This window comes from Dipteris shenzhenensis, chromosome 23, assembly GCF_047967505.1.
Source record: "Dipteris shenzhenensis isolate YYH24624 ecotype China chromosome 23, Dip_SZ_1.0, whole genome shotgun sequence".
In the NCBI taxonomy this organism is placed as follows: domain Eukaryota; kingdom Viridiplantae; phylum Streptophyta; class Polypodiopsida; order Gleicheniales; family Dipteridaceae; genus Dipteris; species Dipteris shenzhenensis.
Window position 1 is genome coordinate 966,749 of NC_141618.1, and position 26,020 is coordinate 992,768.

The following is a 26,020-nucleotide window of genomic DNA, read 5'->3' on the forward strand; positions in this document are numbered from 1 at the left end:
GCAAACGGAGAAGATAACGTCCTCATAGAACAAAATGTTCACAAAGGATAAGGGACAAAAGAATAAACATAGAATAAACCAACCTCATACGTTCCAGTAGGAATGACATTCATTGTACTCCAAACTTCACACACTTAATAAAAAATGTGGCATGCATATATACAATATGAGTATGATCCTTAAACTCCAATCGACGAGGATTCAAAAGAACCTACATTGAGAATTACAAACTTTGAACCTGCAGTGAGAATTACAAACTTTTTGGAGATTGAAGCACCCAATAGAACCATCACTGTTGAATGATACACAAACTCATTTGAACATTTAGTAAGCATCACCAATGAGAATATACCTATGTGAATCCAAGAGCATCACCAATGAGAATAGACCTATGTGAATCCAAGAACATTCCCAAACTCATCCTCTAAAAACAACATAGTAGTTTCAATCTCACGATAGTCGCTCATAAGATTGAAAACCATAAACTCCATCACACATAACAGGGACTAGCAACTAAGACAACCCCATTGACGTCGTCACCGCCCAACTGTGGGTGTAGACCATAGTATAAAAATATGCTCACACATACAGATCCACAAACCCACACATACTTGAGCATCCATTAATACAAAGTCTTCGTATTGAGTTTCTGTCAACACTACGAAGGTGAAGGGCAAACTCAGCCATGACGAAGGCTAGCACTTAAGGAGAAGGCTAATCAAAAAGTAGTCCAAAATCTCTTCATTCAAGCTACAACTGCTCGTGAAGTCTAAACGATCCCAAACGAGCATCTAAATCTAGCTGATAGGGCAACACACCATTTAAGATAGAAAGAATTATCGCAATACTAGCAGGCCGCAACTTGGATGAAAACTTCACAAGGTGAAATTTGCATGTCCGCTAATACGGCAGAAGCATATACGTAGATGAATCCAAGAACATTCCCAAACTCATCCTCTAAAAACACAACATACTGCAGTTTCAATCTCACGATAGTCACTGATGAGAATTATACAATGGAGGATGTAAAACCCATTAAAAGAATGAAGCAACATTCCTATCCGTATCCTTTTTCCACAATTCATGGCACCTATTTTCACTACAGAAATCCAACCTAAACCATGAAAAATATTAACCGTGTACGAAACAATACCATTGGAAAAGATCTAAACCCTCTGAAGAACTTGAATGCTAAAATCTCACAAATATTTCAACAATTCCTTAAAGAGTTGATACTCTGTAAAATATACATCAAGCTCCTTACACCTGATTGTGGGCAAAGTATCATCCACTATCAAACAGCGGATACTTCCATTACAAGCATATACCTCCTCTTCACATATTATATCGGCTGCTTCTCGAGAGACACCAAGATAAGACACCAAGACTCACTATGTACACTTATTGGGCATGCTGATTACAGTCATTCGAAACGAGGATCCATGTCAAAGAATAAAATTGCCAAGAAGGCATTTTAGAAACACTGCTCGTAAAAATGAAACAATCATATGTATCCTTCAAAACGCAAGACTACTTAATGTATGCTTCAAAATGCAAGGCTATATACAGATAGGTTCTCCCACCAAGTGCTGGCATTTAGAACAATAGAAACCTCATCCAACCATCTGACACATCATGCAGTAGCACCTTGAATCACACCATCAGGATAACTCTGTGACCTGTTACCTGAAACTCCATAGATCCTCAGGCAAGTTTCAACAATACCAGCATCCTATCTTATGTGATCAAAGTAAAGTATCAAAGTAAAGTATCTCCTGTACTCGTACACATGCACTCGAGCTGTTCTAACTTGTGCCTCCAGCCATTTTAAATTGGGTTTCATTGTATCTGAAAATGCACATGGTGTGTGGCAACCATGTAACTTGCTTGTAACATCAGGTCAAAAAAGAAAATGGGATCCTGTCAACCACAGCAGATTCGGCACCGCTAAATGCACTTATTCTACATCAATATCAATGATCGATGGGTCAGATTTATCCCTTGAAAAGTCCTGTCGAGGTTGCCACACCACAGCCTTGCAGTAATTGCATACAACCATTTGATTGCGATTGCCTATAAAGCGCCTTTTGCAAGATGGACAAGCACCCTGAATCAAAATATCAGATATATCAGGAGAGTTTTAATTTTTTTTAAAGGCCATCTTTTTGTCCTCCAAAACTTCATTGAAATCGCCAAAGGCATCAAAAGAAAACAGAATATTCTAGCAGGAGATGCAAGATTCAAAGATGTATAAAGCCTCCAAATTACATGCAAATGAAATGGCACATGAAATCACAGTGGTGCACGCTATTTCATTTTTTTAAAACCCTGTTGTTAGATCTCCACACACCAACATCAAGTCGCAACGCAAAACTTTTTGGATCTTGAAATGAACTAATCATGAACATTCAATAACCATGAGCTGAATAAGTGCATCAGCACCCAAGAAATTCAAACTTTCTTATCATAGGATTATCCTAAGCCGACTTTGCAAGGAAGTTAACCAACAAGCTATAGGAGTATATAAGCGAGTATGTGAGCTCCTGCGAATCTTAGAAACCAGTCGAACTAAACATATTAGTCGGAACAAAACCACAAGATTGTGCTTCTTTGAGTATCCTTAACCAGATACCTCATCTGTCATCTCTGGCCCTTTCAGGAGGAGCTGATATGTCATCTTCATCTATGGCCTCTTCATTACCCTCTCTCTTCTCTTTCAGTGTCTCTTCGCTTGCCAGAGTCCATAAATATTGAGACAGCTAGCATAGTTCTTCATCTCTGGACTCTTCATGACCCTCTCTCTTCTCTTTCAGTGTCTCTTCACTTTCTAGGTTGGGAAAACCAGAGTCCAGAAATAGTGAGACAGCTGAATATTGTGAGAAGTGCAGCGGAAAGGAATGGAATTGAGAGAGAGACATAGCGCACCTCACACACACACACACTGAGAAGGAGAGAAAGGAGAGAGAAAAGGCACAAGAGTGATCTCTGGAGAAAACCCCGCTACAACCGGGGAAAAACAACAGAAACAACGGACTGCTCGAGAGCTCGTAACACACAGCTCAACAGCCAAGTGAATAGGGAGCATGAGGGAGTGGAAGGACTGCTCCACTACCCTGCCCCTCAGGTGATGCTGTGGTTAAGAGAGGCCAAATTGTATGGATGACAATCACATCCACCCTACAGACATTCAAGCAATACAGTTATTCCTTGTTCTCTGCTATCTCAGTCTCTTTTCTGTTCCTTAGCACAGTTCTAAATATAGTAAATCTAGGATTTCTTACAGGAAGGACGAGCAATGGGTGTAGAGGCTTCTGAACGCTGATCCATCTCGGTGAATAGCAAACTGAAAAACTAAAGCAAAAAAGATGTATTGACCTCCCTTGCTAGCCTGAGCTGAAAACAGAATCACCAGCTGCCTCGTAAGTCTACTTTTGCATATTCATGTCTACCATGGAGTCTGTGGTATCACTGTAAGCTAAGAGGAGGAACCTTAGATGTGGCATCATCATGGGGGTTTGACGGAAACAAAGGCATCAAGCTGTCAAAGATATATGTGGCATCAATGGGGCTGTTTTTGATAGTCCAGCAAAGGCATAGATGAAGACTCATATAAAAAACGACATCCCTACTAAACAAAACCTTGCTCGTGTGGGGTTGGTACAGCTTGTAGCCCTTGCTTTCTGAGCTGTACCCAATAATATTTCGCAGCTTTATCATCCAACTTTGTGCATGTCTGAGAAGGCACATGTACATATGCCAAGCAACCAAAAGTCCTCATGTGAGAATTTATGGGCTTGTGACCTATCCAAGCCTCATAAGGTGCAATGGTTTTCAAAGCCTTTGTGGGACATCTGTTCAAAATATAGTTTGCACACATAACGGCATCCAACCGCAAATTGGTAGGCAAGTGCTTGCCTTTTAACATACACCAGGCCATCTCCATGACTCATATATTCTTTCTCGCGACCACGAGATCCTGTTGAGGAGTCTAAGGCAAAGTGCATGCCACGTGAAGACAAAAAATCAGCAAATTCCTTTGACATATATTCACCACCCCTGTGTATATACATTGATGTGGGCAATTTTCAGCACGCTTTCATTCTCTACCAAGGCAATCAAATGTCTAAAACATGCAAAGACTTCAGATTTGGATTTCAAGGCAAAATTCCAAGTATATCTAGAAAAGTCATCAATTAAGGTGACAAAATAGTAAAATCCCCCAATAGCTGCAACCCACATGGGACCACAAACATCACAATGAATCAAATACAACTTGCGAGATGCAACAACTCTCCCATCCCTAGGAAATGCAAAGCGGAGCATTTTTCCAAGAAAACATGCTTTTGAAGGCATATCCATCTTTGGAAGATCAACAACCATATCATCTTTATGCAACTTCACCAAATCTCTATAGTTGAGGTCTCATGCCATAAATGAGTATCTACCATGGTAGAAGCATCTGCATCTGCAAGTCTAGTATCATCCAAGCATCTGCCATATGTGTTGAGTCTACAGAGTCCTCTAGTCACAGTGCCAATCAGCACAACCCTTTTCACAAAATGAGCAATCAAGGTGACCTCATTATAAGCCTTTTCACTGAAACAGCAATCAAGGCATGTGCTTTGGCATCATGTCCATCCCACTTAATCTACTCTTGAGCAGGAGGCAAAGTATTTGTAGTGGAAGAGGTAGATGCACCAGAAGTAGCATTAGGCACATCACTAGAGGAGCCTGAGGCAATACTAAATGTCGACAGGGATAGAATCATATCCACCTTGTGTCATAGGCAAAGCCACTATAAAGTCCATCGAAATGCTCTCCCAGTATCTCCAAGGGCTGCAAAAGGCTAGGTAACTGCACCCGCTCTGCCTTAGTCACTTGACACAAGTAACACCGTGTCACATAAACGTGAATATTCTTTTTCATACTCCGCCAAAAAACATCTTTGTTTAACGAGATCATATGTCTTCTCGACACATGGATGTCCCACATATGGGCTATCATGGCACTGTCGAACGACCCTCTGCTTGAGATCATTTTGCATACCATCATTTATGATATATCTTGCATAAGTTTGGCCTTTTCTAGGTGCTAGGCCTTCTATTACTCCAATATTGTGAAACTCTGCATTAGCGACCTTTTGTTTCTTTCCTCTTTGGTACTGAATCTTCATATTAAACTCGTGTATGAACTATGCCCAGCCATGTATAACTATGAACCATGAAAGCTACTAGCCTTCCCTCTTGGAGAAGAACTGCTCCTAGCACAATACCACTTGCACGGATTTCTGATCAACGAGTGTAGGCCATTCTATGGGCTATCCATAGGTGCCACTCATTCCTTGGTATGTGCCTTGTAGGCCTAATTAGGGACAATTAGGACACTTGGTACAATTAGAGCACATGTATCAATTTACAGTTAGTACCAATAGGACACCCTGTCCTAGGGTTTCATCATATAGAGTGGGACAGGGTTTCATCATATAGTGTACTTTGTACTCATTTCATCATTGCAGCAATTCATTACAACAGCTTGTTTTTTACTCCATTGCTTCATTTCTTGAGCACCATTGCTTGCCCTAGTCTACAGTGGTATCAAAACAAGTCAAGGAGCTTTCCCCTCAGCCATTGGCAGCCTCCCCGAGCTATTGGCTGCATTTCTGTCTATTGCTGGTCGGCTCATTTCTCTTGCTGGTCGGCACATTCCCAAGGCCTGGCTGCAAGGTGTCGTCACCTGAGGCTGTTCCAAGCAATTCCATCGCCGGAGAACATCTCTTTGGTGCTTCTCCAGCATAGGCAACTCTTGTGGTGCTGTTTTCTGCCCTGCTACAGCATTTCAGAGCATTTAATGACATGTACGGACCATTTATTATAGCTGCCTCTCCCACGTGTAGTCCGTACAGCTGTACGGAATACCCTACTTGGCTGACCTGCACATTTTGGAGCTGTTTCAACACACCCCTGAGCTGATTCAAGGCCTACAGCAGCCGCCTTTTTACATGTGTGAATTTCGTCACATTCTGGAGCACTTGTAGGGCTGACTTGCTGATTTCATGGCCTTCTGCTGCATTTTGGATAGCCTACACCCACCGACTTGAGCTTTGGAGCCTGCTGCTGCCATCCAGAGACCTCTCTTGAAGCCATCTTGCTCTCATTTACTGTTTCTACATCTCATGCTGCGAGCTTCTCGCCTCTGGTTGCTGCTGCACTCATTTCGAGGTCTTCTCCTGCTTGTGAGAGGACATACTCTTGCTGCAAATCCATTTTCCAGCCTTCTTTTGGCACCCTTCATTGCCATTTTCTGTCCATTTCACCTCTCCTCCAAGGGTAACTACCTGTGCTCGAGTTTGGAGCCATTTTCTTGCTGTAATTTTGGTCTACATCACTTGGTAAGCTCCTACTGCATTGATTCTTTTCATTTCCAGCAAAACAGTCCTTTCTTTGCTTTATTGGCATTGTGGAAAGGCCTCGCGTTGCCTTGTGGGAGTCTTTTCATTTCCAGCAAAACAGTTCTTTCTTTACTGCATTGATTCTTTTCATTTCTAGTAAACAGTCCTTTCTTTGCTTTATTGGCACTGTGGAAAAGCCCCGTGTTGCCTTGGGAAGCTTGGTGTTGCCTTGCAGGAGTCTTTTTGCAGCAAGTACACCTTGTGACATCCACACATTTGCAGTGAAAAGCTTTGAAACTTGTGCAACAATTTGCCTTTTGGATTTGGGAGATTGCACTCCTCTCATTTGCATTGTCAATTAGTGCTTTTGCCTTGCATTTGTGCACTATTGCTGGCACTAAAAATTATTTGTTTGGAATGCTTGGGTCTGAGGACAAACTTGATGGCACAAATTTGATCATCTTACCAAGGTGACTCACATCATTCCAACTAGGGGTCCCTTACTCCCCCGCAAGTAGCAGATTTGTTTATCAATAGTATATTTCGTTTGCATGGATTCAGAGTGTCGGACAAGGACTGCAGTGTTTGATGCATTGAGGACTGAGCTAGGAATGTGTAGTGGGGATCATTCGGAGAAAAATGGTAGCTCGGAGAGAGTCAACCAAGCTTTAGAGGATATCCTAAGAGCATATGTATCATTCGGGCAACATGTGTTAAACAAATGGTTGCCATTCTTGGAGTTCACCTACAATGATAGAAAACATTCATCTACAAGAATAAATCCATTCGAGTTGAACTATAGTTATAGACCAGCGAATCCAACTACAGTTGGAGCACGTATGGAAGTACCTAGTGCCACAAACTATGTTGTCAGATGAGGGAGTCACTAGCACTTGCGAGAGCTAATATCCGCCAAGCTATGGATAGGGCCAAGACATATGTGGATGGAAACAAACCTTTCAAAGGTTTAAGAAATGAGAAAAAGTTTTTCTCAGAATCCATTCTCAATGCAAGTCTTTTGACTCCAGTAGAGTATACTAAATTATCACCCCGATATTGTGGGCCGTGGTTGATTCCAAAAAGAATAGGCAAGGTAGCCTATAGGTTGAATTACCACAGGGTTGTAAGGTGCAGCCAGCATTTTATGTTTCTAATTCAAATCGATTTATGCACCCAAGTGACTCACTAATCGAGGGTATTGTTTTCTTTTAGGAGATAGAGGATAACCCAAGGCGCAAACAAACAAGAATCCTTAACCGAGGAACAATGCAAGTATGCAATCGAAAGATACCCACAGTGTTGGTTGCATGGCATGGTTTACGTCTATCAAAGGAGACTTGAAAATCCAAGTACCGGATGTGAAAAGTATTTCTAGATTTCATCATCAAGGACAGTAATGCCTAGAGAGGGAGGGAAGTTACGCTCTCACTGAGATAATATGACCTCATAAGGGTCAATGGGCATTATCCTTTAGAGGACCAACATTTATATGGTATTATGTCTTGCACTTTATGCATATGGTCAAAAAGGTTATAATGCCAAGGTCATTGGTGACAGTGATGGCACTAGCTAGATAAATCTAAGGCCAAACTTCAAAAGCCTTGTGAAATGTGCCTAGGGGTAGGTAATTGTGAAATGTGCCTAGGGGTATGCTAGATGAAATTCGTAGTATTGATAAGAGCTCAATGCTGTATGAAACCTCATCTACATTTCCGGCTATACCCAGTGGCAGTGTGGCAAGAATGCTGAGTCCGAAGTGCAGAAAGGTATAGGTTCTATAAATCGCTGTTCTCTTGAGGATCGATGTGGACATGCAATTGTTGGCACTGAATATACTTTGAGCCATGCCTCAAGAGCTTGCCAGCAGCTCGGAAGCTTTATTGTGTTTCATAAAGTATTTTGCAAACATAAATCAGGTATTCAAGAAGGAGATGGCCTGATGCTGATTGACAGTGCGAAACACTCACAGAAATGACCGCAAACCTGCAATTTATGGGGGAACCAGAGGAGCATGCAACAAACGTTCAGTGCAACATGTGCAGTCTCAAGGGATGTATGCAACTATGAATGAGAAGCCACTACAACTGTGGACAAAGCCTCCCTGGTTCCCTACCCTTGGTCGTTCTCAACATGTGCCCACATTTTCATATAATAATAGCTTTAAACAAGCAGAGAATAAAGTATTTATATATGATCTTTCCCATGAGACAAAGTCACACACAACCCTCGCAAGAACTCTATTTAACTTTTCAATCTGCTTGCATAGACCCTATTTCGAAGCTGGCAAAACAGCCAGAAATTCATTTCAAGATTTCCAAAACGCAGCTCCACCTACAGTGTAATGTCTATCCAATTATGCCAGCTCAGAAATCCATTTCAAGACTTGCCAAACACAGCTCGGATTACAGCATCCATGCGAAAGACCTTTTGAGAACTGTATGGAAAAGGCAACAGAAAGGAATAATATACCTCCACAATCGCATTTCTAGCAGCCGTGCTGATAAGCAAAGGAGCGGCAAAGGGCAACACCCACATAGAAAAGAAGATGATTCTGAACAACCAGCCGGATAGAAGAAACCACAGAAACACTAGCGTCTGCAAGAAAAGCAGATTGCTAAGACAAAAACAACAAACATTTCTAATCTACAGCAAACACTTGTGCCCAACTTAAGTCTTACTCCATCACCAAGCAGAAAATCAAACGAGGTGCTAAACATAAGACGGCATTTACCGTGAACATTTTCCCGAGTGGAGTCTGCAGAAATTTATCTAACTGCCTTCTATACTGCAACACAAAATCAGGGATCGTAAAGTCAACATTGAGAGAAAAAACAAACTTAGCTTGGTAAAAAGAAAAACTATGTCAAGCATAATCGCAGTTAGTGAAATCACGTTCCATTCACAAACTAAATGTCTGCTTCCACTTTCTTATTATCCCTGCCGCTTCCAAAACTATGCCTCTTCATCATTTTTTCAAATACAATGGAAGCAGAACCCTCTGAAAATATTTGATTGAATGGAAAAGGTACCCTATAGAAGAGGCTACGGGCTAACTGAGGAGGAACTCAAAATCGAGAAAGAGAAATATTAAAAAGTCATAACCAGTCACATCGTAAAGTACAAATGTTTTTCAAGGGAAAAGGCAACTTGGCAAGCAAAGATGAGAAACACTTGAGAAAAGAGAAACGTAAAAAGTCGTGCATCCTATGCAGCAACCCAAAGTACAAATACTTATCCGAGGGCAAAAGGTTATAAGGCAAGTAAAGATGAGAAACTCTAGTACGAAATAAATGCCTTCCTCGTCCTGTGTTTTGCACGGATCACTGGCTTCTCCTTTGACGGATCACCTAATTGATATTAACTTTTGAAAGGGTAAGCCCGACAGCGGGGATTAACTCGAGCTACGGCTGCTACTAGACCTTTTAAAATTTTACAAATAAGAGATCTCGCATTGGATAGTAGCACACCATGGGCCAATTCCGGCGAAAGTCTGAAGAAGCGGACCGAACTTTCTGAACCACCCCAAACTGCTCGTCAACATTCCTAACTTGCTGATTAGCGAAATCCACGACCTCCTGCGCCTTCTCAGAAATCTTGTACCGGCGATCCATTTTCTCCGCGCTCTTCCTAACCTCATAACTCACCTCCTCGAATTTAACGTTGGCTGTGGTGAAAGCTTGCTTGAGCGAGCCTTGAAAATCACGGGCGTCGACGAATTCCAAGGCGCGAAGCCGAGCGGACTGGAGGGCGTGCCCTGCGGTCTGACGGAAGGAACGGGCAGAGTCGAGGAAGGAGGTGGCGAGGTCATGGAGGGGGTTATGGCCAGGACCACTGGTAGCTTCGGCAACGATGGGGAGGCGACTGAAGGGACGAGAGCGGAGGGAGAGGTGCAAGGGAGGGACGGGGGGAAGGCGAGGGCAGCCATAGCCAGAGGTGTGAAGGGAGGAGGTTGTGCGTTGGGGAAGAAGAAGGGCAGCTTGAGGGGAGGCCATAGCTACCATGTTCCAATTCTTCTTCTGCAATTTCAGCAAATTTCAACAATTGTTTCATCCACTCTTTAACCACCTCGCCCTTTGGACTTGCTCACACATTATTCTCCTCACACGTGTGTCCACCACCACCACTCCTTCTTTACACTTGTCTCCCCTCCCCCCCTCTGCTTCGGCCCCGAAAATATCGTGCGTGCGTGCACGCACGTGTTTGTGTATGTATGCGTGCATATGTATATATATATATATATATATTTGTGTGTATGTATGTATGTATATATATATATCTATATATATATATATATATATATATTTGTGTGTATATGTATATATATATGAGTGCATATGTATATATATATATATATATATATATATGTGCGTGTGTGTATGTATGTATGTATATGTGCACATGTATCTAAATATATAAATAAATTTATTTGTTAGCATTGCCAAGCTCCAGCATAGACAAACATTCTTTTTTCAGAGCCCTTGGAAATCAGAACAACAGGCACTTTACATAGCCACTTGGTTGGATATTTTTTTCAAGGGGCAGTGATTGCAAAAGCCAAAGTAGGATTCTCAATGCTTCCTAATCAAACAAAATGGAATTTTGAAAGCAAGGAGAGAGATGGCACAAACCAGGGATGAGTTGTTTCGGGCTAGTTTTGTTAATAAGAGAAAGTTTATAAGGCTCTTGAAAGTTTGTATCCCTTATAAAGTTAAAATCTTGGTACATTTGCCAAGATTTGAAACTAAGTTAAAAAAAGAGGCTAAGGTTAGACTTCAATAGTATAAAATTATAAATAAATTCCATGAAAATGTCGCCAAACTTTTATGTACTTTTTTGTGTGGAAATTTTGCTATTACATTAAATATAGATTTTGAACTTTGCTAGGTCTATATGCTTAAAAACCCAAAAAAATTTTGCACAACCAAGTCCAATATGCTATTCACTTTCTTAAATTTTTTGTAATGATAATAATTTGGGATTTTTATCTATAATGAGCATTAGATTGTCCAATCTTGCACAAAAACAAATACAATGTAATATTTGTTGCCAATGTATCATGGATAGTACAAGGCACTCAATCCATATATGCTTGCAAGATTTTAAAACAAAAAATCCAATGCTTGATTAGGTTGTAGACACTTATACTGGACCTTAAAATTTTATAGCTACAGTAGTAGATAATACTCTAACACCATGTGCTAAGTGTCACCATGTATGTATGCAAGCAGGGATGGATTTTCGTGCTAGTTTTGTTAATAAGTGAAAGTTTTACGTGCCTTGTGAAAGTTTATATGCTCCTATAAAAATAAAAGTCGAGTACATTTGCCAGGATTTGAAATCAAATTTAAAAAATGCGCTAGCTTTAACCCTTAGCCATATGAAATTATAAATAAATGCTATGAAAATTCCCCAAAGCTTATATAACAAATACATATATTTGAAAGTTTGTTGAGTGCATTAAATATACTTTTAAAAAATTAGGCTCGATATAGAAACTTAAGCACCCAAAGAAGGCTTGCACAATCAAGTACAATTTGTTTATTCCATAAAATGATCAATATAATGCACTTATTACTAATATATCCTAGGAAGTGGAATGGAGAGCTTCCTGAACCAAAACAGAGAGAGAGAGAGAGAGAGAGAGAGAGAGAGAGAGCACACGATATAGCTACTTGTACACTATATTGTATGAACATAAACATATACATGAGTACCCCTTAGGGTTAGGTTTAGGGTTTGCCCCTAATGCCTTATCTAGATGGTGTAATTTACACCATCCTAAACAAGTTCAAGTATTGGAAGTGCCAAGTGATTGAATGGAGGTGTGAGGTGCATTAAATGCACACCCACTTCCCTTCTCCTAGACCACAATTCACTCCCCTTTAGCCTATGATTTCGTTCCACATTAAACCACCCTTTAACCCAATTTCACATGAGTTTGTTCCCTCAAAATCACTCTTTTAGTCCTAGCACACAATTTCGATCAATGTGAAAGCAAGGCATAGTAAATTGAAGATCCTATCTCAACTCGGCATTGGCCCACAAATTGGAGCACGCATTGGCCCACCACAAAAACATGAACTGAATTCCCTTTCAAGACCCCATATCTTCGCTAATTCGACAACCATAGGTGAAGGTTTTAGAGGGGGGGACAAAACATATACTAAGCCATGTGACTATCATATACTAGGGCTCTATGATATCCATGACCCAACTTAACTGCTAGTCTACTCAATTGCCCTCTGGTAAAATTGCTAGCTTAGTGTGCAAATGTAACAGGAAGATAGCCTAACTCACTCTCTCTTGCTCACTTCTACCTGAACTGATAGAATAATGCACTCAAAGAACAAGTGGAACTATGGAGGCAGTATGAGAGTCTGAGGGATGAATGTAATGAGCCTTTGAAGAGGAAAAGAACAAAGGATATAATGTCTTGCCCAAAGGGTTGAGTAAATAATTGAAAGGACTAAGTACTGTATGGAGGAGATGAACCTTCACTACAAAAGAGGAATGAAAATACTGTATAGAGGGACTGGACCCTCACTATTAAACAGAGGGCTGATGGAAGGAGGGGAGTGATGTGATGCATAACCCTAACTACTACTGTCCGGACTAATCTGGGACTATAGAGAAACCTGTAGTTGCCAAGACTACAGTAGATCTACTGCTCCTTGTTCTAGGCCTAAACTGCTAGTTGATCCCCTGCTGCCTGCTGACGGAGGTGTTGAAGCCCCAAATTGCTCTCAAGATGGGATGCAGAATGAGGCCAAGGGGGTTTCCTTATATAGGATGTTAGGGTAGATTGATCGACCCTGGTCAGTTGGTCAATGTCGACTGTTGGCTTATTTGATTTAAAGTCAACGTCGACCAAAATGACTTTTTTACAAAAGGTCCACTCTATATTTTTTGACCTACGACGTCTACTATGGTTGCCTAGCAGTATTTGATGGGTGTTGCAGCTTGTAGGCAGCATGCCATAGGTTGTGGATGCCTGTGTGACACCAAACCTTACACTAGACCATAGGGTAAATTGTTAGAGGGACCAAATGAATTATTGGGATGGGGCCTCACATGGACCAAGTGGACATTGTAAACTCACTCTTAATCCTCAATTAGTGTTAAAAGGGCCAATTCAATGTGCAAACCTTACAAATAGATCATAGAGTAAAGTTTTAAAGGGAGTGGTCTCTATTGGGATAAGCCCTTGTTCGAAGCTTTGTACCCATCACGAACAAGGGCCTTACCAAGTGGGTACATAGATCAAGTGATCAGATTACAACATGCAAACATGGGTTAGCATGGAATCTCATGGCACAAAATCTCGCCTAAAATAGGTTTTTAAGGACACAAACCTCTCTCAAAAGATGAAACTTTGATATTACTCATAATAATAGCAAGCATATTAACTATATATTGACTCTTTCCCATGTTGTCATTCTATAAAATTTCTTCCTACATGAAACGTTACAAAGATTGTACTGGCCCCTTCCAAGGTAACTGAAACATTACAAAGAGGGGAACACAGTCATGGAAGTATAGGTCATTGGGCGAATCTTTTGCACGATAGAGTTATAAATATTAGGCCACGCTACTATTTTCAAGGCTTCAATGGATTTATGTATAGTAAAGTTCATACACAGGTTTTTTATAAGCTAAATTTGACAATTCTAACCTTATAGATGCTTCTAGATGACTTATCCCAATCGATTTGAGGACTTGGAGGGCTAGATTTGGAGCTCATATGAGGAAGTTATGTTAATTTTTGGGCAAATTTATAAAATTTCGATCTCTGAATATTAGCGCCCCAACTTGGAGAAGCTTCTAGATTAACCATTGGGCATATATTTGCCCTTAAAAATTATCTTGGCCCTTCTATAAGAACTAACGAATACAAAGATAGTATGAGCCCCTTCCATAAGAACTATCTATGATAAATATACAAACACCACCACCAAGTCCCCACAAGGCTTCCCTAAGAGCTTTTTTAGCAAATTTGATTAAGTTTGCCGATTTCTTAACTTTAAATTTTGTCTTTATGTCTCTCAATTTTTGGCTGAAAAGAAGAATGAGAAGTCCTACCAACACCACCATGCAAAATTCTTGTTCTTGGCAGCTTGTCCTCTACCACGATGCTCCTACTTTATTCTCACAGATTTTCCAAAAGCTATAGCTAGGACAAGTTTGGGGGCAGCTACAACAGGGTTCATTTGGAGCATATGGATGGGGAGTTGTCTCCCACTTGAAACCAATGTCAATAAGATGAAATTATTCTAAAGTGCCATGGTCTTGTTCTCTACTACGATGCTCATAATAACTTATTCCTGAAGAAATTGAGAGGCTTAGCTAGGACTGGTTTGAGTTCGTCGACATAATAGATGTTGAATGTATATACATTTTGATTTGGAAACGTCTACCTATGCCAACATAGTCCATCTTTATTTGCGCCACCGTATATGTCCCATGGCACAATGCAAATCTAGGACATATCCTTCCTCATACACTTTGAGGGAAAGGCCCTCTAGCCTTGCATTTATATTTCTCCTTTGGGAGTGTTTCGTATCACCAACAACAAAGGTATGCCCCATTCCATCCACATGCCCTAGCTTCTTTGTGTTCTCCTGCATGTGAACATCTGCGTAGATGTTAGACATCAAGACATGAGCTGCAACATCCCTTTCATCCAATTGCACTGCCTGTTCAAAGGCCTGTCTTCCAAGCTCCACATGACCCCACTTCCGACAAGAACCCAACACACTATGCCACACTGCAAGAGGTTGGGAAGGCATTTTCTCCACCATTGCTACAGCCTTGTCTAATTGGCCTGCACGGCCAATAAGATCAACCATGCAAGTGTGATGTTCAATAGTTGGAGGAATGCCATAGTCTTCACTCATGATCTCAAAGTATTTCTGGCCCTCGTCCACAAGACCTTCATGACTGCAGACAGTAAGAACACAAAGGAATGTGACCGCGTCTGGCATTATGCCTTCACCTGTCATTCTCTCAAAAAGATGGAGTACTGTTTCAATTTCTCCTAGCTGGGCATATCCTCCAAGTAGTGCATTCCATGAGACTACATTTGGAAAAACACCCTCTAGGCCCATCTGTTTAAAACAGTTTAGTGCTTCTTCACCCAGCCCGTGTTCTGCATATCCTGCAATCAGCACATTCCATGAGACCACATCTCGAACTGGAAGGTTGTCAAACACTTCAATTGCTTTGCTCAGCAAACCACATTTGGCGTACATATCGACCAAGGTGCTGCTGATGTAAGGATCTCTTTCCAATCCCTTTCTGGATATCTCCATGTGTATTTCTCGACCCTTGTCTATGGCTTGTATGCTGCCACAAGCTTTTAAACTGCATGCAAATGATACAGCATCTGGCAATGCATCCATCTGTCCAAAACAGGTCAGAGCTTCCTCACTAAGTCCATGTTCTGCATAGCCTGCAATAAGAGCATTCCAGGAGACCACGTCTCGACTTGAAAGCTTGTCAAACACTTCCCGAGCTTTTACAAGAGAGCCACATTTTGCGTACATATCAATCAAACTGCTGTCAACAAAAGGATCTCCTTCCAACCCCTTTCTGGAGATTTCAGCATGCATTTCTCGGCCTTTGCTCAAGGCTCCTTCCCTGCCGCAAGCTTTCAAGCAGCAAACAAATGTAACAGCAGTCGGAGAGACACCCTCCCGTAGCATTACTTCAAAACAGTTCAGTGCTTCCTCACAAAACCCATGTTCAGCATACCCTGCGATCAGTGCATTCCACGAGGTTACGCCTTGGACTGGAAGCTCATCAAACACTTCCCGTGCTTTTGCAAGCGATCCACATTTAGCATACATATCAACCAAGGTGTTTCCAACAAACGGATCTCTTTCCAACCCCCTTTCGGCAATCTCAGCATGTATTTCTTGGCCCTTGTCTAAGGCTGCTATGCTGCCACAAGCTTTCAAGCTGCAAACAAACGTGACAACATCGGGAGACAAGCCTTCCAGTTGCATCTGTTCAAAACAGTTCAGTGCTTTGTCAGCAAGCCCATGCTGCACATATCCTGCTATTAGTGCTGTCCAGGAGACTGCATTTCGAACTGGAAGTTTGTCAAACGCTTCCCTTGCTTTTACGAGCGAGTTACATTTGGCATACATATCTACCAAGGTATTGCCAACACAACAATCCCATTCAAACCCCTTTCTGGCAATAGCAGCATGTATTTCTTGGCCCTTGTCCAAGTCTGCTATGCTGCCACAAGCTTTCATGATGCAAACAAAGGTGACAGCATTCGGAGACATGCCCTCCACTTGCATCTGTTCAAAATACTTCAGCGCTTCCTCACCAAGCCCGTGCTCAACATATCCTGCAATTAGTGACGTCCACGAGACTACATCTCGAACTGGAAGCTTGTCAAATGCTTCCTTTGCTTTTAAAAGAGAGCCACATTTGGCATACATATCAACCAAGGTGCTGCCAACATAAATATGCCTTTCCAATCCCCTTTCGGCAATCTGAGTATGTATTTCTCCGCCTTTTTCCACATTTTTCAGCCTAGCACAAGCCTTTAGTAGGGCAACAAACGTATGCTTGCTAGGATGTACACAATCCTCTTGCATTTTCTGGTACAGGTCAAGGGCATGCTGTGATTTCCCACATTCAATATAAGCCATAAGAAGAGAGGTCCAGGAGTATTCATTTGGATCAACCAACCTGTTAACGACCTGCAAAGCATCGCAGATGCTTCCGCAATCCGACAACATTGGGACAAGGTAGTTTCCGAGAAAGTCATGAGCCTCCAGCCCATGGTTGCACATGTAGGCATGCAAGCGCTTGGCATATGCTCGATTTTTCTCTTTTCTGCACTTCTGCAAGATACATGTAAAGTTCTCAACCGAAGCCTGCTGGGGTGTCCGATCCATAGAAGTGAATGCCTCCTCTAAGCTTAGAACCTCCCAGCCACTTTTATCTCGCAGCTCTTGTGTTTCAGATGCGTCCATTTGCAGTCTAGGACTAATGCTGACCTGGCAATTGCTGAGACTCTCCATCAAGGCATGGTCTGCAGAGTTTGCCCCGGCATGACAGTGGATTGGTCCCGTGCATACCCTTGTTTCTGCTATCTTTTTCATCGACCATGTCTTGAACCCAACCTGGATTGTGAAGGCCGTCCATCCATGGCGACTCCTCGGTGATTTTATGTAGCCAACATAAGACAATCTTACCTGGGCAAATCATTCGGTGGCAGGCTTACTTTGCTCTTCCTATTGTCCAGATGTTGGCAGGGATCTCTTGCCATTGGCGGTCTACCCTTAACCTTGACAAGCATGAGACCGAACTTTAAGTCTGTACGGAACTACCTGGACTGGAACACTTCGAATAGAGAGCCTTCCACCGCCGGTTTGAAGATGGTATCTTGCCGGACCATCGCTCCAATGAATGCCTGCGTGCTCCAGGACGACACCATCTCCAATTGGCTTAGGGACTGTTTCCCCACAGCCCGAGCCCGAATGCGCGCATTCGGATGCGGGTGCGGACAGCCCTTCAGTTCACGCGACTGTTTGAACTCTAAGACCATCTGTCCCCACGGGGGCTCGCGGCACCCATTTGCATCGCATTTGCCTAGCGTGGAAACAGGCCCTTAGACACTCGTGGAATTCAGAGCACTAAGAGGGCATTCCCACGTGGGGGAAATGCTCTCCCTATTTCCACGTTGGATGGATTTCCCATGTGCGTAGTCGAAACTTTAGGCAAGGAATTAGGGAGCTTCGTTAACATCGGGCCAAAGGTCGATGTTAAGCTTGAATTTCGCTGTTTTGTGCATCTCGGCCCTCTCCCAGCCGTTGTGAAAGAGTCTCATCAAGCAATTGCAAGCAGTTTCCCCAATCAACCAGTCTGATGCATCACCGTGAGGATCGGAGGGTTCAACGTTCTCAAACACAGGAGAACGTATGCGAGAGAATTTCTGCTGTTTTCTAAGTGTGGGGACCATATATCCCAAGACAGGCGTGGGAATGCCCTCTAATAGGATAAACCACCGCTAGTTCGAAATCTAAATCCCTCAAATTGACAAGAATTCAACAAGTTGAGTTTGCATTCAAATGGCCTTATCTGGAAGAAGTTTGAGAACACATGGCATGACGTAGCGAGGTGTGCCTTAAAATAGAATAGTTGGAAAGAATAGAAAGAAAAGAAAAAGAGGGAGAAAATGGTGGAGAAGAGAGAGAACAACCACTCGCACTATGGCACGTGTAAGAAGAATCTTTTAACATTTCTGAGTGGAAACTTTAACTATAGCCTACCCAGAAAGGGCAAGTTAAAAAGGTATCAAATTGGAGAATAAGAGAGTGATTAGTCACTCTCATTAATGAGTGATTAATGAGAAAGTCCCTTCACCTATGATGGAGGAAATAGAGGCCATGGGGACGCCTTTACCCCATTTGAAAGTGACGAGCAGCGAAACCATGAGTTACTTTCACATGGGATAAAGGTCAACCAATGGCTTCTACTAGTTGTCAATGCGGCAAGGAGGGTAAATCTTTTGTGAATTTACTTTGATGTGAAGGGCACGTGTGGACATTTCTAACACGTGAGCAATTATCGAGTTTTTTAACCATGATGTGATTGATGAGTTTGGAAGTTTTGGACACATTAACCATGTCAAAGCGCCCACCATTTTGTGGATTTGAAAGGGACTTGATAGAACAACCGAGATTGAGCCTCCGAGCCCCAACAACTTTAACGTGAGGGGGGCCCTCCTTATTTATCACGTAAGGATTTACAATCCTTTCACAATATTTCATTAGCAATATCTTCATTTAACGTAGCGGAAAGTTGGTATGCACAATTAAAAGATGTCTTGAGTCCATATCCCCCCTTGAATAAAATTTTGAAGCTATATCTTTGACCTTATCTTAATTGAGATGTCTCTAAAGAACCTAAGAATTCGTTTTAATTTCCCATTGAAAAATAAAGGCCTTTTCAAATAGTTTTCTATCGATTGTCAAATTCCCTTTGATTAAAAATATTTTGGCCCTAAACCTTCCCATTTCCCATTTTCTCCTCTTTGTCCTCTTACGAGTATTCCTTTTTATCCTTTAGATCTCCTAGCAAAGAAGTATGAACCTGACATGAGTTAGTTTTGAAGGTACAATAGAAAGAGAGGGTGAGTATCTTAGGCAAATTCATATCAGTATCTCAAAAGAAACTCACGTAGCCTTTCTAAGAAGAAAGGATCTAAGAAATTTCTCATGATCTCTTAGGCAAATTCATGTGGGTATCTTAGAAGCAACTTGCATGCTTTTCACTTGAGGAGTTCCCAAACAAATTCACCCATTGCAAGACCTCCTAGATCAAAGGTAGCATTTCAACCAAAAACTTTCAACAAGTTCAAATGAACAAAACAAACTCAAGAGGTTTTTAGCAATTCTTGGAAACTTGCAAGAATGCTAGTGATCCAAGATAGGCTTTTATTTTGAGCATGGCAACTTCCTTGTAGGAATTCTTCTCATAGTTCTAGCCTAAAGGGTTGAAAAAGAAGATATTGAAGCCCAAAGTTGTGACATGAGTATTTCATGACAAGCTTGTTAAGCATTAAAATTTTGGTGGAAATGGGAGTTCATGCCTTTGTCAAACTTTACCCATTATTGTGGGATTATAGATATTGAAATTGATCATTTAACTCTTTCGTCACACAAAAATTTGGCAAGTTGTTTGTGTAGTGCTAACACATTAAGATGAAAATGGTTCTACCAAAGGTATTTTGTGTGTAAAATGGTGATGTTTATTTACTATGTTGGATACTTTTCCATCCATCATTTTTTAACGTTTAGGTTTGACAAAATATGAAGAGGGGAGAGGAGAAGAGTGGAGATGAGGAGATAGGGCACAACTAGATAGCACACCACAAATGACTAACTGTACTCTAGATTTAGTTGAAAAAATAGAATATATACAAACCCTTTTAGGGTTAGGTTTAGGGGATCTAACCCTTTCCTTTATAGCACTCTATAAGGTTAGTGCTATGCACATATGATCACGTGATGGTGCTATGCACAAATGATCACATGATGTTGAGCATGAACTCTCAACACCTTCCCTCAAGATCAACATCATGAAGTAGGCCTTCCCTCAAGATGATGATTCTGGGGAATCGAAGAAGGACTGAGCATTACATTCCATCACACCCCTTTAATGGGAATGTCCTTTCTCTGCGTCAAACCAAGAGCTAGTCGGTGTTTCTCAAATAGCTCTTTACTGAGTGGTTTGGTAAAGATGTTTGCAACATTTTCTTTGCTATCATAATGCTGCAGTGTGATGTCACCAAGTAACACTCTTTCTCTGATGAAGTGCTCTCTAACATCAATTTGCTTTGTCCTGGAGTGATATACTAGAATTTCGGCCAATGCTTGAGCTGATTGATTATCACAGTATATTGTTGTTGGCTTTGACTCATCAAAGTATTATGTTTCTGACAATAGTCTTCTAAGCCATATAGCCTCACATGCACATGTAGTGAGTGCTCTATATTTTGCTTCAGTCGAAGACAAAGAGACAGTTGGTTGTTTGTTTGACAACCATGATATAGCACCTTGACCAAGGAAAAATGCATATCCCTATGTCGATCTCCTGGTCTCATGATCTCCAGCATAGTCACTGTCACAGTTGTTGGAATACTGAAAGGAAAGAGTAGAGTGGACACAAAATCAGAATACTTGCATATAGAATGAAGAAGAAAGAGGTCCTTAAGTAGGCACCTCATACAAGGTCACTGACATCACTGATGACCTCAAAGCTCCACAATCATCTCCTCAATCTGCTCCTAGATTCACTCAATCATCCTATGTGGCTCTCCACCACCTAACTGTGCTTGTGGGCACCTAACTGTGCCTCTAGCACTCACACATAGAAACATAAGGGGTGCCTGAGGCATACACCTTGAGATATTCCAACAAACCCCCCCTCAAGGAAATGCCTCAGGCTATGTCAAGGATACATCTAGTCTCATAGTTTCTCATGCCATCTCATGGTGGTCAAGGATAAATCTATGGCTAGGTTCTCATGCTAGCAAGGGTTCCCTTGGGTGTAAGGTAAACAGAAAGGGATACAAACAGACCTTCCAATGGTTATCTCCCCTGCATGTACATGCACACAATGTCTGCAGGAGGTACCATGGAACAAAACATACACATGGCCTACATCATAAGGTGACCAGAGGTGTTTACAAAACACACAAAACACAATAGTTTATTTTCATTCATTTTGGAGGACTATCCAGGCTGAGTACCTTGACATAAAAAGAGAGATCTGGAGCATACATAGAGATGTGTTTAAAATGCATAATCTTCAAAGGATGCCTCATCTTGTGGAGGCTCATTAACTGTAAGTAGATTTGCATTTTCTGTCTTTGTTTTGGCTCTGCAAAACTTCTCATGATGGTTGTTCTTGCCACAGTGCTTACATGGATTAACTTTGAAGCAGTCCTTTGAAAGGTGATTTGTCTTTCCACAGTAATTGCAAGGAGTATACTTGCCCTTCTTGACTTTTACAGCATAAGCAGTATCATTGCCTTTCCTTAGCTCCATATGCCTTTCTTCTTCTTGGAGAGCAGAGATAATGCCTTCAAGGTTAGGATTGGGAAGATTCTTCAAAGTGCTAACAATGTGATCAAAACTTTCAGGCATACTCTTAAGTAACACTGCCATAGCATCATCAGGAGTGATAGGAGAGTTGATAGAAGCTAATTGAGTCATAAGACTCCGCATATAGTTGACATGAGCAGCTAAAGTAGTATCACTTGCCATCTTTAATTCAAAGAAAGAGATTTTAAGTGATAGTTTAGAGATGTGAGAGCTTGCACCAAAAATCATGTCTAGCTTCTGCCAAGCTTCTGAAGGAGACTCCAAATCAGAGATATGGTGTATATAATCATCACCCAAAGCAAGAGCAATGATACCATATGCCTTTTCTTCTCTTGCTGGATCCCTTGCTGGTCGTGTCGGTGTTGAGGATTCTCCAGCATTGGAGGCTGTAGAAGAAGCAGTAGGAGTAGGTTTGACAAGTCCCCATAAGTTCTCCCGCATCAATGCAAATTTCACCTTCATTTGCCATGTATGGAAGCCCTTTCCATTGAACTTCTCAAGATTATATATGGTAGCCATGAGAGGGTCTAACCCAGATATTGGGCGGTGTCTATCTCTCTTACAAGGCAAAAATAACTGAAAGACTTCCAAAATATGAGCACTTAATGTAGCAAATAGTAGTGACTAGATTTCAAACAATGATGCTTCTTCTTACATGCTTCATAGAAGTGGATGAAATAAATATTTTCCAATCAAAACCAGGTCTAGCAAGTCAAAACAAAGCTGAATCCACACTTGTACTGAAGTTATTGAAAGCTTCAAAAAACCAGAAATGCTAGAGTAGCATTTTATGTAGCATCATCTTCAAAAACTTGTCCAAAACTGTCAAAACTGAAAAGCTGAACTTGGAGGGCTTGTAGCTCACTCTTCAAAGCAAGGAAAAGAGGGCTTTCTGAAGCAAAAGAAAGCTCATATACCAGAGAAGGTCCAGCACACAGGTTGGACGAAATGGTGCGCACTTTTGCCCGGGAGAGTTGCTACAGGCTGAAACTGAGTTTTGACGATTTCTCCCTTGTTACTAAACCAAATGACCTAAAAAATGGCTCAAAATCTTCGTCTTGAGGTCGCCCATCTACTCCTAAGAGGGCTCAGGCAATGGCGGAGTAGGCAGGGAGTATTGAGCAACAGAAGAAATTCGCTGTTTGGAGAATGGCAGCCACCACAGACGTTTTTTCTTCAATTGCTTATAGGTGGAAGTTCGCCCATACTAGAGGAGTTTCCAGCTCAGAGGGTTTTGGCAATGGCTATTTGTAGATGGAGAACCAAGCTCTCAAAGATTTTGGGAAGAAAGAGGAAAATGGAGAAGAAGAAGATGATGATGTGGCAGAAATGGGCTCAAGGGGGATCAAAGGGCTCTGATACCATGTTGGAATACTGAAAGGAAAGAGTAGAGTGGACACAAAATCAGAATACTTGCATATAGAATGAAGAAGAAAGAGGTCCTTAAGTAGGCACCTCATACAAGGTCACTGACATCACTGATGACCTCAAAGCTCCACAATCATCTCCTCAATCTGCTCCTAGATTCACTCAATCATCCTATGTGGCTCTCCACCACCTAACTGTGCTTGTGGGCACCTAACTGTGCCTCTAGCACTCACACATAGAAACATAAGGTGTGCCTGAGGCATACACCTTGAGATATCCCAACAACAGTATCCATGCAACCGTGGATGACTTCCTCTATATTCTATCCCAAACTGTCTTGTACCTCTGATGTATCTCAAGACTCTTTTGGCTGCATTCCAATGAGACTATTTTGGATTTGCCATAAACTGTGCTACTGAGCTTACTACATAACAAATATCTAGCCGTGTGATTGTCAGATATATAAGAGATCCGATGAGATGCTTGTAGTATCTGTTATTGACTGTAGGCTTTTTTGAATCTTTAGTAAGTTTCAAACTTTGTTCCATGGGAGTGGCTGCAATCTTGCAATCTGCCATATGAAACTTCTTCAAGAGACTGTCAACATACTTGAACTGACTCATGAATGTGCTACCTAAATCTCTCCAGAACTCAATTCCAAGACAATAGTGCATAAGTCCAAGATCTTTCATGTCGAACTCTGCAGATAAGTCTTGTTTTAGTTTTCTGATGAAGCTATCCTTGCTTCCTGAAAGTGCAATAATAATGTCTTCTCCTTGAACTTTGTAGTAGAGAGTATGATCTGCATTGGACTTCATGTATCCCAGATCAGCAAAATACTTGTCAATTCACTTCTGGGTGCTTGCTTCAAGCCGTAGAGACTTTTCTTGAGATGGCAAACCTTTTTAACCTTTCCTGGTTCAACATAACCTGCTGGTGTTGTTGCATGTAGACTTCCTTGTCTAGATAACCATTGAGAAATGCATTCTTGACATCGAGTTGATACACATTCCATTTACTGAGTGTCACTAGTGATATCAAGAACCATATGGAATCCATCTTTGCTACTGGAGTATAAGTCTCATCATAGTCTTGACCATATTGTTGTGCAAATCCTTTTGTAACTAATCTGGCTTTGTATCTCTGAATACTACAATCGGGATTGTACTTCACTTTGTATACCCATTTGTTGGCTATGGCCTTCTTTCCTGGTGGAAGGTCACATAATTCCCAACTATCATTCTTATACAAAGCATCCATTTCTTCATTCATAGCAGTTTTCCATTCTAGCTTGTCTATTGCGTCTTCGAAGTACAGTGGCTCTTTTGTAGCCATGATGGTAGTCATAAGAGCATATTGGTGGTTTCCACCTGAATTGCTTTGCCTTTCTAAGCATATATCAATCTGGCTGGTGGTCTGCTTTCCCTAGTAGACCGTCTGAGCTGCTGTGGCTCTGCTTGGGGTGTTGCTGGCAATTCTTGCTCTTCTTCATCAACTTGTTCTGTAGATAATTGTGAAGTCGATGCTTCTATCTCCTGTGTAGGTGAGGTTTTCCATTCTGATTCCTCATCAAAGATTACATCTTTGGAGATAATGAATTTGCGGTTGATGGGATCATACAATTTGTATGCTTTGCTTTCTTCACTGTAGCCAACCATGATGCATTTGCGTGACTTTGCATCCAATTTTCTACGATGATCATCATGTATGTGGGCATATGCTATGCAACCAAATATGCGGAGATGCCCAATGCGTGGCTTGTGTCTAGTGAATGCTTCGTAAGGAGTCATACCTTGTATCAGTTCGGTAGGAAGCCGATTAAGCAAGTAGTTAGCTGTAGCTATTGCTTCTGCCCAATACTGATTCAGAAGATGCTTTTCACTAAGCATTGCTCTAGCACTGTCTGCTAAAGTCCCATTCTTCCTTTCAGCTATTGCATTCTGTTGAGGAGTATCTGCACATGTGAATTGCTTCGTATGCCATGATTTTTGCAAAAGTTCATGAATGCTGAAGACATATATTCACCTCCTCTGTCTGATCTCATGACCTTGCTTTGGGATTGAAATCAGTGTCTAGGTATACTACTGTATCAGTCTGATGCAATTCCTCACTTGCAAGAAACATATTTTCATGTTCATTTGCAAAATGACTGTGACTAGAATGTCCACCACGATGATTTCCTCTTCCTCGGGAATTCCCTCGATTACTGCTAGATTGACCGCCTTGGTCGTACTGTTTCTTGCGGCAATCTCTTTCATAGTGTCCAAACTTGTGACAGTAGTTGCATTGAATGTTTGACACATTGGTGGATGCATTCCCTCGTCCTTGAAATCTTCCTCGATTGGGATGATTTCCTCTTTGCTGACTCTGATGTTGCTGAGGATGATGCTGATGCTGATGTTGATTCTAACTTTGATTTTGTTGATGATGACCACTTTTTTGGTATGATCTACCTCTTCCTCTTCCTCTGCCTAAAATTCAGAGTTCAGAGGCATTGCAGATTGATTCAGTGGGCAGATAGCATTTGATTTCACACACACATGTCACCATTGTAAAGCCTATTCGGCTATCTCACGGCATCGTGCACATCATTTTAGCCTTGTAAAGCCTCTTGGCTATTCCCGGCATCATTGCC

The 26,020-nt window shown here is 41.5% G+C and overlaps 2 protein-coding genes across 2 annotated transcripts; both read right to left on the bottom strand.

Moving 5' to 3' along the window:
• Positions 1-1,197: 1,197 nt before the first annotated feature.
• LOC147886834 (replicase polyprotein 1ab protein) lies at positions 1,198-10,444 on the bottom strand. The gene is made up of 4 exons (XM_087394891.1): positions 9,856-10,444; positions 9,120-9,173; positions 8,858-8,983; positions 1,198-2,107 (listed from the first exon to the last, which is right to left on the bottom strand). The coding sequence occupies exons 1-4, from the start codon at positions 10,387-10,389 to the stop codon at positions 1,958-1,960; spliced, it is 864 nt and encodes a 287-aa protein (XP_087251017.1). The 5' UTR covers positions 10,390-10,444; the 3' UTR covers positions 1,198-1,957.
• Positions 10,445-14,671: 4,227 nt separating this feature from the next.
• On the bottom strand, positions 14,672-17,961 carry LOC147886835 (pentatricopeptide repeat-containing protein At5g27110-like). The gene has a single exon (XM_087394912.1). The coding sequence runs from the start codon at positions 17,506-17,508 to the stop codon at positions 14,824-14,826; it is 2,685 nt and encodes an 894-aa protein (XP_087251038.1). The 5' UTR covers positions 17,509-17,961; the 3' UTR covers positions 14,672-14,823.
• Between the last annotated feature and the right edge of the window lie 8,059 nt (positions 17,962-26,020).

What these genes read in the sequence shown, in the direction of transcription:
- LOC147886834 (XM_087394891.1), bottom strand. Translation starts at nt 10,389, where the DNA reads ATGGTAGCTATGGCCTCCCCTCAAGCTGCCCTTCTTCTTCCCCAACGC. An exon ending in TTCGCCGGAATTGGCCCATG is followed by an intron (nt 9,174 to 9,855) that starts GTGTGCTACTAT and finishes TTTGTGTTGCAG; the next exon opens with TATAGAAGGCAGTTAGATAA. An exon ending in CACTCGGGAAAATGTTCACG is followed by an intron (nt 8,984 to 9,119) that starts GTAAATGCCGTC and finishes CTTTTCTTGCAG; the next exon opens with ACGCTAGTGTTTCTGTGGTT.
- LOC147886835 (XM_087394912.1), bottom strand. Translation starts at nt 17,508, where the DNA reads ATGAAAAAGATAGCAGAAACAAGGGTATGCACGGGACCAATCCACTGT.